A 12979-nucleotide genomic window follows, 5' to 3' on the forward strand; every position below is an offset into this window, starting at 1 on the left:
CCCCAAAATGTCAAACTATTATTTATCTATTTGAAGCTTCAACCATCCAAACTATCAGCTACTAGTCTTGGCTAACCTAGACAAAAGGTACCAAACAACAAAACGCTAGAACCTGCGTTAGCATAATTATTATTTTTTTTATTTGTGACTCTATGTTGAAGTGGTGTTTTTAATACCTTGCACAATCTCATTGTTACATTTCCCCTACCTGCCCCTATGCCTTCTAACCATAGACATTTTCACCATGACTTTTACTAACCTTTATTAAACTTTTGGGCAAATAACGTATGTCATGTCGACAAACAGAGTGCAGTTTGACAAGAAGCCCAGCCCAGGTCTCTTGTTTCCATAATATTATAAATTAAGCTACTATCATTCCCTTGTCATTTTTCATGAGGCCAATGGGTGAAACTTCATCAAACAGACGGCGGTTTAAAGCTCCTGCAGCCCCTTTAAAGGCCCCAATCAACAAGTGTCAGTTTGGGGTCAGTCCGGTAAACCGAGGCTGCCTGCGTCCTCCTGTTGCAGGCGGAATATTCTGGAGAGACTGGTGAGTGAACCTCTGGTGCCTGGCTGCTGTTCATTAAGAGTATTAATGATTAACTGAGAGTGCTATTGTCCCCTCGGGCCCAGCTGTCCCTCCTCCGCCGTTGATCCACTCTGATGCCTCTGGGCCACTAAACTGGCTCCATTCATGTGCTAAAGTGACAGCTGCTCCTCACATTCCGCAGAAAATTAACCGCAGACGCAGGAAACACAAGCTGGGAGTAAATAAATAATATTTGACAGATTGCTTTTGTCTTTTTTTTTTTTTTTAAAGGGATGAATCTGTATGGAAAGAGTGGACCGGAAAGGATTATTTTAAGCCTGTGCGGTAATAGTTAAAGACGCAGAAGATGGGGGAACAAGTCGTGTTTGCTGCGTTGGCGCTTAGTCACTCGGGGGATATGAAGGAAGTGAACTCAGCAACTTTATTGTTGAGATGAAAGCCATCAAACTGTGTGTCAATATACAGTAGCTATGTGAGCTATTAAAAGTGGAATCTGTTAGAATGACAAAGGATGTTACTATAGCAACAATCCACCTTTGTTATCATAATGTCTTATTTTATTGTATATTATCTGACAGTAAATGTGTGTGTATTTTACCTGTAGAAGACTTTGATTGGATCTTGAAAGGAGCCGCTGCTGCCATTGTACATACAATTTAAAGTGAAATTTGTACTGAATGTAGAGCTTTTGGGTTTAGTTAGTTTAGTGCATTTGCCTCTAATCTGGGCATTACTCTTTTAATGCAAAAAAGAAACATTTCTTATTGTCTTCATAAGACAGAATGCAACGCTTGCCCCATGCAACCTTTGAAAATCCACCCGAGTCAGACACAATGAACAATATAATCAATCAGAGCTTGTATCATCCTTAAAGCAAGCTTTATTGTTTTATAACATCTGTAGTAAACAAATCAAAGTTGTTTCATCTTCCCTGGGAGAGGACTTTAATTGGACCTTGAAAGGAACCGCTGGCATTTCACTGGCATCTGCGGCTCTTAGGATGTGAAGAACTGTTATTGTTTCACCTGGGAACAATTATGCCATCCTCTCTGTAATCAGCTGAGTAGTCTCAGATACTGTATGTGCCTGCTGTGGGAGTATATTGCTGTGTTACTGAGCAGCATATGGTCTCACTGTCCTGTTTCCATGTATTTGTACCAACACTCCTTGGAGACAGGTGGGATCTAATTACTGGTAACATGATGGTTGTTTTCCACATCACTTTCAATTAGAGGGTCGCTTTCTGTCTTGTTTATGGTTTTTGCACAAGAAAACACATACTTTACATTCCAGTTTTTGTGTTTTTGGATGCATATGGGGGTGGAGAAAAAAGCAGAAACACCTTACAACACTAAACATTAGCCTTGGAGTAAATACCAATGGGGTGAGGCTCATAATTATTAGTTTTTGTTCAGCCTGTTGGAGGTGTTGATACAACTCAGTGGTCATTTTGGAGACTATAGTTTGCAGCGTTGCTAGACAGTTCTGTCATGTAGTCTCTGTGGGTTAGGGTCTGCTTGTGAGCACTGTTCCTCTTTGCTAATGCAGTTTTTGCTGTATTCGCCGTATGTCGACATGAATTTAGAGACTTTTCCTCTTGCCACATTACATGTTTGTGACTGATGCACCACGTACGACTTCAGGCAGCGACTTACACTTTCTTTTTTTAAAAACTCACTTGTTTTGATAGACCTCTGTCAAAGCTGACACATAGCACTCAGGTTCTGTGCAATATATCTCATTTGTGTAAGAGTGTGATTTGCATTTGCTTATATTTCTGGTGCATCAGTTTCAAACTCACTCAAGTTATGTAATGTGGCAAACCTGCTGTAGCAAAGACAAACAATTTCACCAACTCTGGCCGAAAGACACCTATTGGAATATTTGCCTAACCTGGATAGCCAGTCTCTGTCCCAACATAACTAAAATCCACCTACCAGCACATCCAAAGCTCTGCAATTAACATATTAACAAAATCCCTAGACAAATAAAAGTTTCTCTTTGTGTGTTTTTTTGTAAGACTAGTGACTGGGAGAACTGGTATTTCTGCATCTGTGTACACCAGATTTGTGAGTTTGCAGTTTGTAAACACACATACAATGAACGCTCTCTTAAAAACATTGTGGAATTCAAAACAACTTCCAATCAATTTTTCTTTGAAAACCAACCAACAGTCACCCACACAAATGCAGGTGACCGTGGCTTGTTTTACTTCACACCTCTTACAGATTACATCACCGCTGTAGGTGGTTGGAGGTTTCACATCTAAATACCTTCAAACAAAGGAATGCCTCTTTTTGAGATACTCGGCGTGTGATTGGCCCCCGACCAGCTGTTCAACCACCCCAATCCATACACTTCTTTTTTTGACAGGTGACAGGATATGTAATCTCATACGTTACTAGCACCAGTGGGAAACATTTTTCACCGTGACACCTCTTGGGGAGTGGAGTGAGAGACACCAGATGTTGAGCTGTGCAGGGATGAGGGCAGAGAAGCATTACGTTAAATATTTTGTAAAGTGGAGTCCTGTACACTGGTACTACATGCGAGCCACCAGCTAGTGTGTGTTCGAGTGACGATAAACATCGCACTTCCATGACAGGAAAAGGGAATGAGGTGGTCTCTGTAAGAACCGAGGGTGTGTGTGTGTTGGTGTGTGTGTGTTGGGGCCGGGTGTTTTGACTCTTTCTTCCAAATACAAAACTGGTTTTCGGCTGAAAAGTATGCTTGTGTCTGGACATTATGTCGCCAATGTCACCCTTTTTCCTCTCAGGTTTCTTGAGGCTGTTACTAAGCCCGTGGAGCTGGTCAAAGAAGGTATAATATATATCCCTTTTCGTCAGATTGGCTGCACTGTGGTGTTGTTTTCCCTTATCCTGGCTTTATGACGCCATGTGTGAGGCAAAGAGGACAAGCACAGACCTGGCAAAGGGAGTACTGCTTTCACCTGGGATCGTAGTTTGTCTTAACAGGCCAACAGTTTACCTGCCGGAGAGACAATAGAGGTGGCTGTGTCCTTTGACTCTGTAGCATGCACGTGCACCCCCACAAAAAACAAACACAGTTTGTTTTGTGGGCATAAGCGATGTAAACACCTATTTTTTCAGAGATTTATGTGTGTGTTGGAAGAAATGCTGCCGGGGAATTAATTAAGGACTCATTTCTGCAGGATTAACTGTGAACTTTCATTTCTCTGGTTTAGTATATATACACTTTGTTCTGCAGAGACATTTTACTTAGTCATGTCTGGGCGCAGACAGTTTTCATATTCCTTACATGTAACCGGGTGTATACTAGGCGCCTGTTCTGAGTAAGAATCTTTGATTTTTTTTATCTTCTAAGGATCCTCTAACTGGAGAACAGGAATAAGATAATATTCTCTTGGTGTGTATATGGTGTCACTATGTAAACCACATGTTTGAGGATTTTTATCAGTGCTACACCTGCCATTGACAGATACCATGTCACATTGCTCGTGATGTACACTTGAGTATTTAAGTGAGGAATTTGACTAAACATGTGCTCATCATATCCACAGGGGTCCCTGTAATTAAGAAAGCATTACTCCGAGGTAAAGCAATGAAGTACGGGGAAAACGTGCACGCAGACTAGATTTTTTTTAAATGGCAGCTATGTTCCTATGGTGTACCTTGAGTTCGTGCTGTGGGTGTATTTTGTGTGAGCATACAAGCTGAGTCTTTGAACTGGAAGCAGAGAGGATCTGGGGTTTGCGGCGCAGGTTTGACATCAGCTCATTTCCTGTCCATTGACTGCGGGTCACATGGCGACGTGCGTGGGCGCAAGATAGTGGAATGCGTTAAAGGTGAGGCTCTTGCCACAAGACACACACACACACACACACCGCACCACACACACACACACCACACACCCACACACACACACACCACAACAGCAGTACTTGCACTGGATATCTGCTGCCACCAAACAATAATAAAAACATGTAAATTGTGAGGCATATTTCATGTTTGCTCTGGACACATTATAGATAAGGATCGTGCAGTATACACACAATGTTGTGACTGATTTTTGAAAGTGTCAGGATGGATAATCTCTCTGAAACATTCACATGACTCGACCCACACACGTCTGGCAAATGTTGGTTGTGAAGTCAACGTAACTATTTAGCAACTACAGTTAGAATCCAGAGGGTTCAACGGTGCAGCAGTAAAAACAAAAGTGTTGTTCACATGAAGCATTAGGGAAACATGCGGCTGCAGACACCCACGACTACACCCCCACACGCACACACACACACCCACACACACACACACACAGTGCAGTGTGTGTGTACAGCGTTCTTTTTCCCACTGTTATAAATCTTTGTGTGTGAATGAAACTTTGTCATCCAATCAAATCTCTCACAGCCCGCACAAACGTCCCGCCTCTTCTCTATGCTTCCTCACTGCTCCACCTAACCCCACTCACTCTCTGCGTCTTGTTTTCTATAAGCTAAAAGCTAACATTTCTTCCTATGAAGCTTAAAAGCATTTCAAGTTGTCATCCAAGGTGTGACATCCTCTTATCAGCAACCTCAAAAGCACAACTATGCGCGCGCGCTTCTCGTTTTGGTCGCACAGTAATCAATTGAGCGTGTGTGCTGGCTTTTCTATAAACAATCCTTTAAATATAACTTGAACTGGTGTCATATACACTGTAGATGACGGTCATAGATGTGTTCATCCTGCACTTTCACATCCTCACTGACAAAATAGAGAGACCTTTAAACACAGCGACACAGTCACAGTTAACTTTTATTCCACATTTCCATGGGTTAAGAAATATGCATGCAAGCCTACAGTACATCACAGTAGTCCACTGACACCCTATGTGGCCCCACTGTAACGACTGCTCCAGACACACACACACACACACACGCACATGCACACACGTGTGCCAATAGTGTGGCCTTGATGTGGGCTGGTGCTGTGTCTGCTCTGAGTGTCTGCAGCTGGAGGCCAAGGCTGCTAGAGGAGAGGAGGAATGAAAGAGGAGAAGAGGAAGGATCGAAAAAAGAGAAGAAGGAGAAGAAGGATTTGGAGTAGATGAGAGCACAGATACAGGGGGTTGGGGAGGAGAGGAAATGTTCAGGAGGAGCTGCACAAAGGCATGGTTTAAAAGAGCGAGGAGGAGTTTAGGTGGGAATAATTTATAAGTATTTAAGATTATTTAGTACCACAAAATAAGGAGAGCAAGATAATATGATGAGGATGAGGAGGATCAGTAGGCAGCGGGTGGCAAACAGAGTTGTGGTGAAGTGTGGCAACAGTCACAGACATAGGCTGGGAGGCTGAAAATGGAAAATGTGACATGTTTTTAGCACAGCAAGAGGGCCCCCATTTGAGGTTGTGTGTGTGTGTGTGGGTGTGTCACTCAGCTGCTGTGTCCTGGTTTTGGTATGGCGGTCCAAAAAGGCCATACCAGATCATACCATACTGTAACGTAACTTGCTAGATGTAAAGTGTACAGGCCAGACCAGATTAATAAAATATGTTAGATACATTAGTTGTTCCTCATTGGTTTTCTCATTCATAATAATATAAGAGGGTTCAAACCAAACATTTCTTCAACCCAAAACCACTCACAGAGCAGACATGTGAAACCTTGAACCTCTAAACTGCTGTTGAGGACTTATTTGTGTGTTAAACACTGACTATTTATATCATCTTCCCCCTTTTAAATACTGTACGTGTAAGGGTGTATCTACTTTACCTCCATCTGGTTGTCTTTCTCAATATCCCCCAGTGTTATGACAATATGTTGTTCCCTTTCGCATGAAAATACACAGAATTTCTCATCACTTCCTGTAACAGTTTTGTTATTAGTCAGTGCTCTTGACTGTAGACCAAACTTGAAGGAATAATGTTAAATTCTCAATCCAAACAATCACTGGGAAGGGAATCATGTGGCGATATGAACTGTCCAGTAAAAACCATGAATCTCCAAAAGCCCTGATTTTTAGCAGCACCTTTCAGCTTTGTGCATCTTTCAGATAATACATTGGGGTTTTAAATAGTTTATTTAGCTTGAGAAGTGGGACAATTTTCTCAACCCACAAAGGAACACTTAATCCTGCAGTTTATTTGAAAGATTCAAAATCGCCAAATTTGGAGAAAGATGGTTTGAGTGGATGGCAACAAACTATTCTCAATTGCATAATCATATTTGACAGAAGTGGAAATGGTTAAGAAGAAAAAAACAATATATCCATATCCAAAACAGCAGTGGTTACTAACATATGTGGACCTGTTTAGGTGATTGCAAGACAAATCTGGTAAAAGGTAAAAAAAATTAAGAAAACTGCAAATAATTTTCTGACTGGACCGCTGCCACAGAGCCATGCAATGCCAGAGCCGGTAGTCATGATTAACAAGTAGAAACTAATTACTTCAACCAACTGTAACCGGCTGTACAGCTCTCTGTAAAGCTACTGGCACACTCTTATAGATGATGCTCTGACCCCATCTAAAGGTAAAGCGGAAACTTGCAGGTTCTGTGAGAGAGAGAGCCTGCTTCATAAAGTGAATGCACAAGCAAATACTGCAAATGTCTTTTTTTAATTCTTAATTAATTTTTTTAACTTGAATATTAACATAAACTTTTCACTTAACTGAGATTGTTTGGACTTGTTTGGAAGTTAAATTTGTTAAATGTAGATTTATTAGTTTTCCAAGAACACAAATAGATGACTCCAAATCATGTGTTCCGGCCAACAAATGCTGTATTGATAAAATCGTTTAAACCATTGATCTTTGTCCTTAGGTTTCTCAGTAAATGGGCATCCCATGGAGTACTTGACAGTGGAGAAAATAATCAGTTTATTTAATGGTGCCATCACCAAACTAGGCACTCATTTACACAACCTACAATGGCCTAATTCATTCACTGTGCAGTTCAGTTTCACCATATCCTTTCAGAGGATGACCATGCAGAAAGAAACTCAACTGAGCAAGTCACTGAAGGCACATAGTGAGTGTTAAAGTGTTAAAGTGTTTAACATGTGATTATGTTGCATCTGCTGTGACAAAACTTTGGCTGGGTATGATTTCACTATTGCCAGCATTGATTACAATTTGGAAAAATGATCAGAGCGGACGCTGCCTTGGAATTGTCCTTTCATGGACTGCTGGGGACTTTGTGGCGTCTGTAGCAGAAATAAACAAAACCCAGCTTCTTTGTAGGAAAATTAAGTGAAAAGTCTGCGATACAGACTTATGCCTCAGAGTCAAACCCACACTGTTTGTGGCACAAACAAGTCCTTGTGAGGGTGTATGCTAGACGAGAATTCACAGCAGATTTTCCTCTATTTTTCTGTCATGGAATAATGTCTCCCAGAGGGCTGAAAAATAATATAAAAATGTCGTCAACATATATCTCTCTGATCTCGATGAGAGTGTGTCTTGAAGGCACTACATGTCTCGGCGTCTATCGTTCGTTCTATCCCAGTATCAGTCACTCTGTCTTTTTGTCCTTTAATTTCCAGACTACAAAATCATTACAGACGGAATAAGTGATTGCTGTCCGTTACTGTTCTCTGAGAGCTCTGTAACTTAACCAAACGCTGGCAGTTAAAAGCTCTCCGTCTGCCTGATTTTTCTTTGTTTCACAGCCTGAGGGACTAAGGCAGCAGACAGCTGGTGTATTAGAATGTGAAGAAACAGTTTCTATTCTACTCTCAACTATCCTTTTACAGTTTTATGTCTCAGTTTCTCTATGACAGAGTGAAACCCTCAGCCTTGGGGCAGCTCTGTGTGTATGGTGTATGTATGTATGTGTGTGTGTGTGTGTGTGTGTGTGAGGACCACACTGTGCTGTCTCCCTGCCAGGTGGACCTCTTCTTCCTCCTGGACATGGGAGGGGCCTGGGTGCATGCAGGCTAAAGCTAGGTCCTCTTATTTCCCTGGCAAATGTTGTCACCACAACCAGTCACATTTCTCTCCTCCTCCTCTTCCCCCTCCTCCTCCTCCTCCTCCTCCTTTACCTCTTCCATTCCTCTCCTCCTTTCTACATCCCTCACTCCCTGTCCGCCTGTCAGAAGTCCCACATATCCCTAGAGGATAAGATGCCATGGAGGCCACAGGAAGAACAGCGCTTTACGTCTGCTCTGTTCTCTTCATCCTAACAGGTGAGCGTTGAGCTGCCGTGGAGGGATGTTTTGCTTTAGTTGTCAGTGTTGTGTTGTGGCAGCCATGGCAGTTACTGTGGTTGCTGTGTTTGCTTGGTTGGCAGGGTAAAAACTGAGGGTGAGTTGAGGAAGTTTTTCTTGTGGTCCGCTGTAACAAAATGTTCACTGAAAACTTGTGAAATCTTATTTGTCTTCGAAAGGTTCAGGTCAGAGAAGCAGTAATGAAACTGGGTTGCAAAATTGACACGAGAAGTGAATGCGAGGACAAACACTGCATGTTTTTGCATATTAAAAAGTTAAACTTGGCATCCTCAGATTGTAACATTTTGAGCAATAATGTAAGTTGTTCTGTGATTTCTTTAATACCCCAACCTCTCCACCGCTGTTTTCAGTGTGAGTCTTTTAAGGGTTCCTTTTAGAGTCTGTCTTGTTGTTTTGCATGTCCTTTCCATAGTCATCGCCGTGTGATGTGTGACTTTACAAGATTAGCTTTTCTACTACTGTCGTCTAGTAAGTAAAGACATGAAGAGGGGGTCAGTGGAAAGAAGAAGTAACCTAGACCACAGCTGTGTGACTGAGTGTTAACAGACAGTCCTCACATGACCAGATAAATCTAACAGAAAAGTCCCTAAAACATGGACTCCCCCCCCAATTGGCTTGCTGTTTGTATCATCAACCTTTCTTGAGGGGCACAATTTGTCTTATCTGAAAGAGGACAGAAGATGGTGGCGTTTGGACACGCACCGAGAGACTTTATTTAGTGTCCAAACAACTTGGATGTGTGTGTGAGGGTGATAAGAGGCAGGTGCTTGTGGGCCTCCGTGCATAGTTGTTTGGATGTGTGTGTGCACGACCACTAAATGAAGATATCCTCTCACCTCAAAGGCCATTGTCAGTGTAATCTCCTCCACATCACCACAACAATATCCGTGTTGTTTGGGGACAACAGTGAAGGAGCGGGCTCGGCACACTCCTCCTCACTCTGTTCTTTTCACCGGATCTCAGCTGGTGTAAACACAGACACACTCCTGCTACTGACAACACACACAGAAACACACACAGAAACTGGCCTGCAGGCCTGTAAGAGTGGAACATGTCGAAGGGACGTCTGCGCTGCATTTATTATTTAGGACATAACACCAGGCACACAGTGAATCTATTGTGATGTTCAACATGGGCAGCAGTCACCAGAGACCTGGCTGACACCAGCTGGACGTCCCCGAGGAGGAAGTATGGACCGGTTAGAGGGGAGGGCAGAGGAGTGGCTAACAAAGGAAAAAAAATGGGGTCAAAAAGGTTGAGATGTGAGGGAAATATTAAAGAGGAGGAGAACAAAACTCACTGTTCTGATGTTGCCCCTGTCTTCATACTGAGATTTTATTGCACGAGATTTAACACGCGTAAGATGAACTCACACGGCAAATGAACAGTTCTCCACGAGTATTTTCCATCTCCTCCTTGTCCTTTCTTTAATGCTGAAAGGGAGAAAGAGGAGACACACATTCAGAAGTGAGACAAAGGGACACAAGTAATAGAAAAGTGAGAGGATTCAGTGAGTTTGTTTCACAGTAGCACTGCCTACTCACATGCTGCTTAACTCAACCTGGCGTCCAAACTGCGCCTCACTTTTTAACTTCAAACTGTCAAAAAATTCCCAGACAATGAAGTTGTCAAAAAATGTACGTCGAATGACACCATCAGGTCATAGCTCTGATATGATAGTAATGATCCCCGAATTCAGGAAGGCCATGTAGATAGAAGTAGGTATGCAAGAACCGTTGCCATATGTTAGATCAAAACTTGAACTAGTTGAAATGAAAGTTTAAATAGTTGAACTAGCTGCCCAAAAACAACCATAGCCCCTCACAGTCGTGGTGTTTTTGTTTGCGGTTGTTTTCGGCTGGTTTTCTTAAGAATAAACTGCCATGGCAACTAGCCAGGGCTTTAGCAGGCAGCAAGGTGCAATAGATCAACAGTTTTCTAGTTACTTCAGACAGCCCGTGTGTTTGTTTTGGGACAAGTTGGGATCAAAGAGACGGTCCTCCTCCTTGTCTGACAACAATGGCTCCCTGTAGTGAGCTGGGTCAATATTAACTCACTACAGTTTCAGGACCTGTTCGGTGTGATGTCAAGGATATAGATTATGAAATTACATTACATACATTAAAATGAAAGTAGACCTGTTTTGCTTTCATATTTTCACCCGTGCTCCATCTAATTAGCACAATATAAATAACTATGTTTTTCCAATATTGTTATACTGTAATTCATTATATAGCAAATATATGCTGAATCACTATTAGTAAATTGCTCAAATTTGTTCTTTTGGCCTACAGAATTGTGTAAAACAATAACACAAAATGCTAAATTCATGACAACAATACAAGACTATAAATGATAATATTTCATTATTGTCAGGCCGTTATAATTAATGCCATGAAGCAGCATTGATATGTGCCCTGCTTTTCAATCCAGACTAAATGGATTTATGTCTGTGTTATGGTTGCTCTCACATAGTTTTTACAAAAGAATGATAGTGTCTAGGTCTTTTTCTTTTTTTTTTGTTTTGGTGAAAAGTGGAGCACACAAACTGTTTCATGCCAAGGGCCCCCACATTGGATGCACATTAAACCACAGACACTCAGTCCGAGAGGATTTTGTCTTAAGGAATCCATTCTGAATATTTTTTTTATTTTTAGGTTTAAAGATAGTTAAGTCTTCATTGCCAATCAATGATCAAACTAGGATCACTATAAATTACAATCAATCAAAATCCCTATTTATTTTTTTGTTTTGCTTCTAAAAGAAAATATTTTATTCCTCTTTTTGCTGGGGACCCCCTACAACCCAGACAAGTTTGAAGTTTGAAAACCCCTGTATTAGTATACAGTACATGTATATCCTACATTGTTTTAAATATCCACGTTTTGTTACAGATGCATTAATCAGTATTTTCTTACTAACATTAAACAAAAACTATGTGTAACACGTAAGATATCTCTTCTAGTAACACACCAACAGAGAATTATCACCTCACTTTGTAGTCTCCCTCTACGGAGAGTTTTAGCGTCTTTCAGCTTGTTGTTTTGGCTTTACTTCCTGCAACTTTCAGTATTGCTTTGAATCACTCTCACCTCATGGGTGTTATTCCCAGACGCAACAGGCAGCTGAAAAAACTGACTGTACTCAGCACCAAACAGCCAAAACAGACAAAGTTAGCAACAAGTTAGTAAACATGGTAGATCGTCTAGCCGTTTTATATTCTGACAGGAGTTAACAGGGACCAAAAACAGAGCTAAAGGAGAGTGAATATTGGAAATTGTCATGTTGCCAGAAACACAACTTCGAATAATAATAATCTTGCTATGTGTCTGCTGGATGTGTAAATGGACAACTGTTTTCTAACACATTTGCCACATCAACTTTATACGTTGATAATATGTCAGTATTGTGTTTACAGCTTGGTGCACTGCTTCCAGTTGTCCAAAAAGTCATTTGTGGCAGGTTGAAATGTCAGATAGCTTTTCATCACCATCCAGTAGTCCTTCTTGAGATAATTACAAAATGACAGGCTGGAATGGCGGTTCATTTTTTACCTCTTACCCTGCAGGTGGATCACCCTACTTGTACTAGCTGCTGAACCAGTTAAATTATTTAGATAGTTGCTTACCTAAACTTTGGTCTCTGCATCAATCACACATTTTGTTAATAATTATAGCAAAAAATGAACACTTATAGAAAACTCAGTAACTAACAGACACTGTAAAGACAGATACAGACTTTTGTGTTGATCCCTTCTTTTGTTCTTGTTTCTATTTCATGTGAGATCCAGTGTGACCCTGCAGTGATTGTACATTAACTCTGTTGGTTTCTATCCCTCTCCTTCTCTTCCAACTCCTGCCAACTCAGAAGCCAGCTCTGAGTTCATCCACATCCCTTCATTAATCCATCATGGTATGGAAGGGCAGTCCCTGCTCCTGTCTGTTGAGACTCACTTCCCTTTGGATGAAGTTGAGATCCAGGGAACTTGGTCCCTCACCAGGCTGAGTGGCACCAGAACCACGTTGGTGACGTTTACCAAAGAGAACTCAATCACTGACATGATGTACCGCAACCACCTCCGCTTTAGAGAACCCAATGTTTCTTTGAGTATCCAGACTTTAAACCAGGACGATGAGGGGGATTACCACCTGAAACTCAACATACAGTTTCATAACAAGACAGTGCCAGTTATCCCGGTGGAGAGAACTGTGCATGTAACAGTGGACGGTGAGTGTTTCCCT

The 12979-nt window shown here is 41.6% G+C and overlaps 1 protein-coding gene across 1 annotated transcript in view; it reads left to right on the forward strand.

Moving 5' to 3' along the window:
• The first annotated feature begins 8544 nt into the window (after positions 1 to 8544).
• The window catches only part of hepacam2 (HEPACAM family member 2), a 10027-nt gene continuing 5592 nt past the window's right edge, over positions 8545 to 12979 (forward strand). The window contains exons 1-2 of the mRNA XM_035680824.1: positions 8545 to 8696; positions 12606 to 12965. Of these exons, the coding sequence (XP_035536717.1) occupies positions 8639 to 8696; positions 12606 to 12965 (418 nt within the window). The 5' untranslated portion in view covers positions 8545 to 8638. The remainder of the gene's footprint in view (positions 8697 to 12605; positions 12966 to 12979) is intronic.

This window comes from Morone saxatilis, unplaced genomic scaffold (assembly GCF_004916995.1).
Source record: "Morone saxatilis isolate NCDOM2014 unplaced genomic scaffold, NCSU_SB_2.0 Contig9, whole genome shotgun sequence".
NCBI classification, from domain to species: Eukaryota; Metazoa; Chordata; class Actinopteri; family Moronidae; genus Morone; species Morone saxatilis.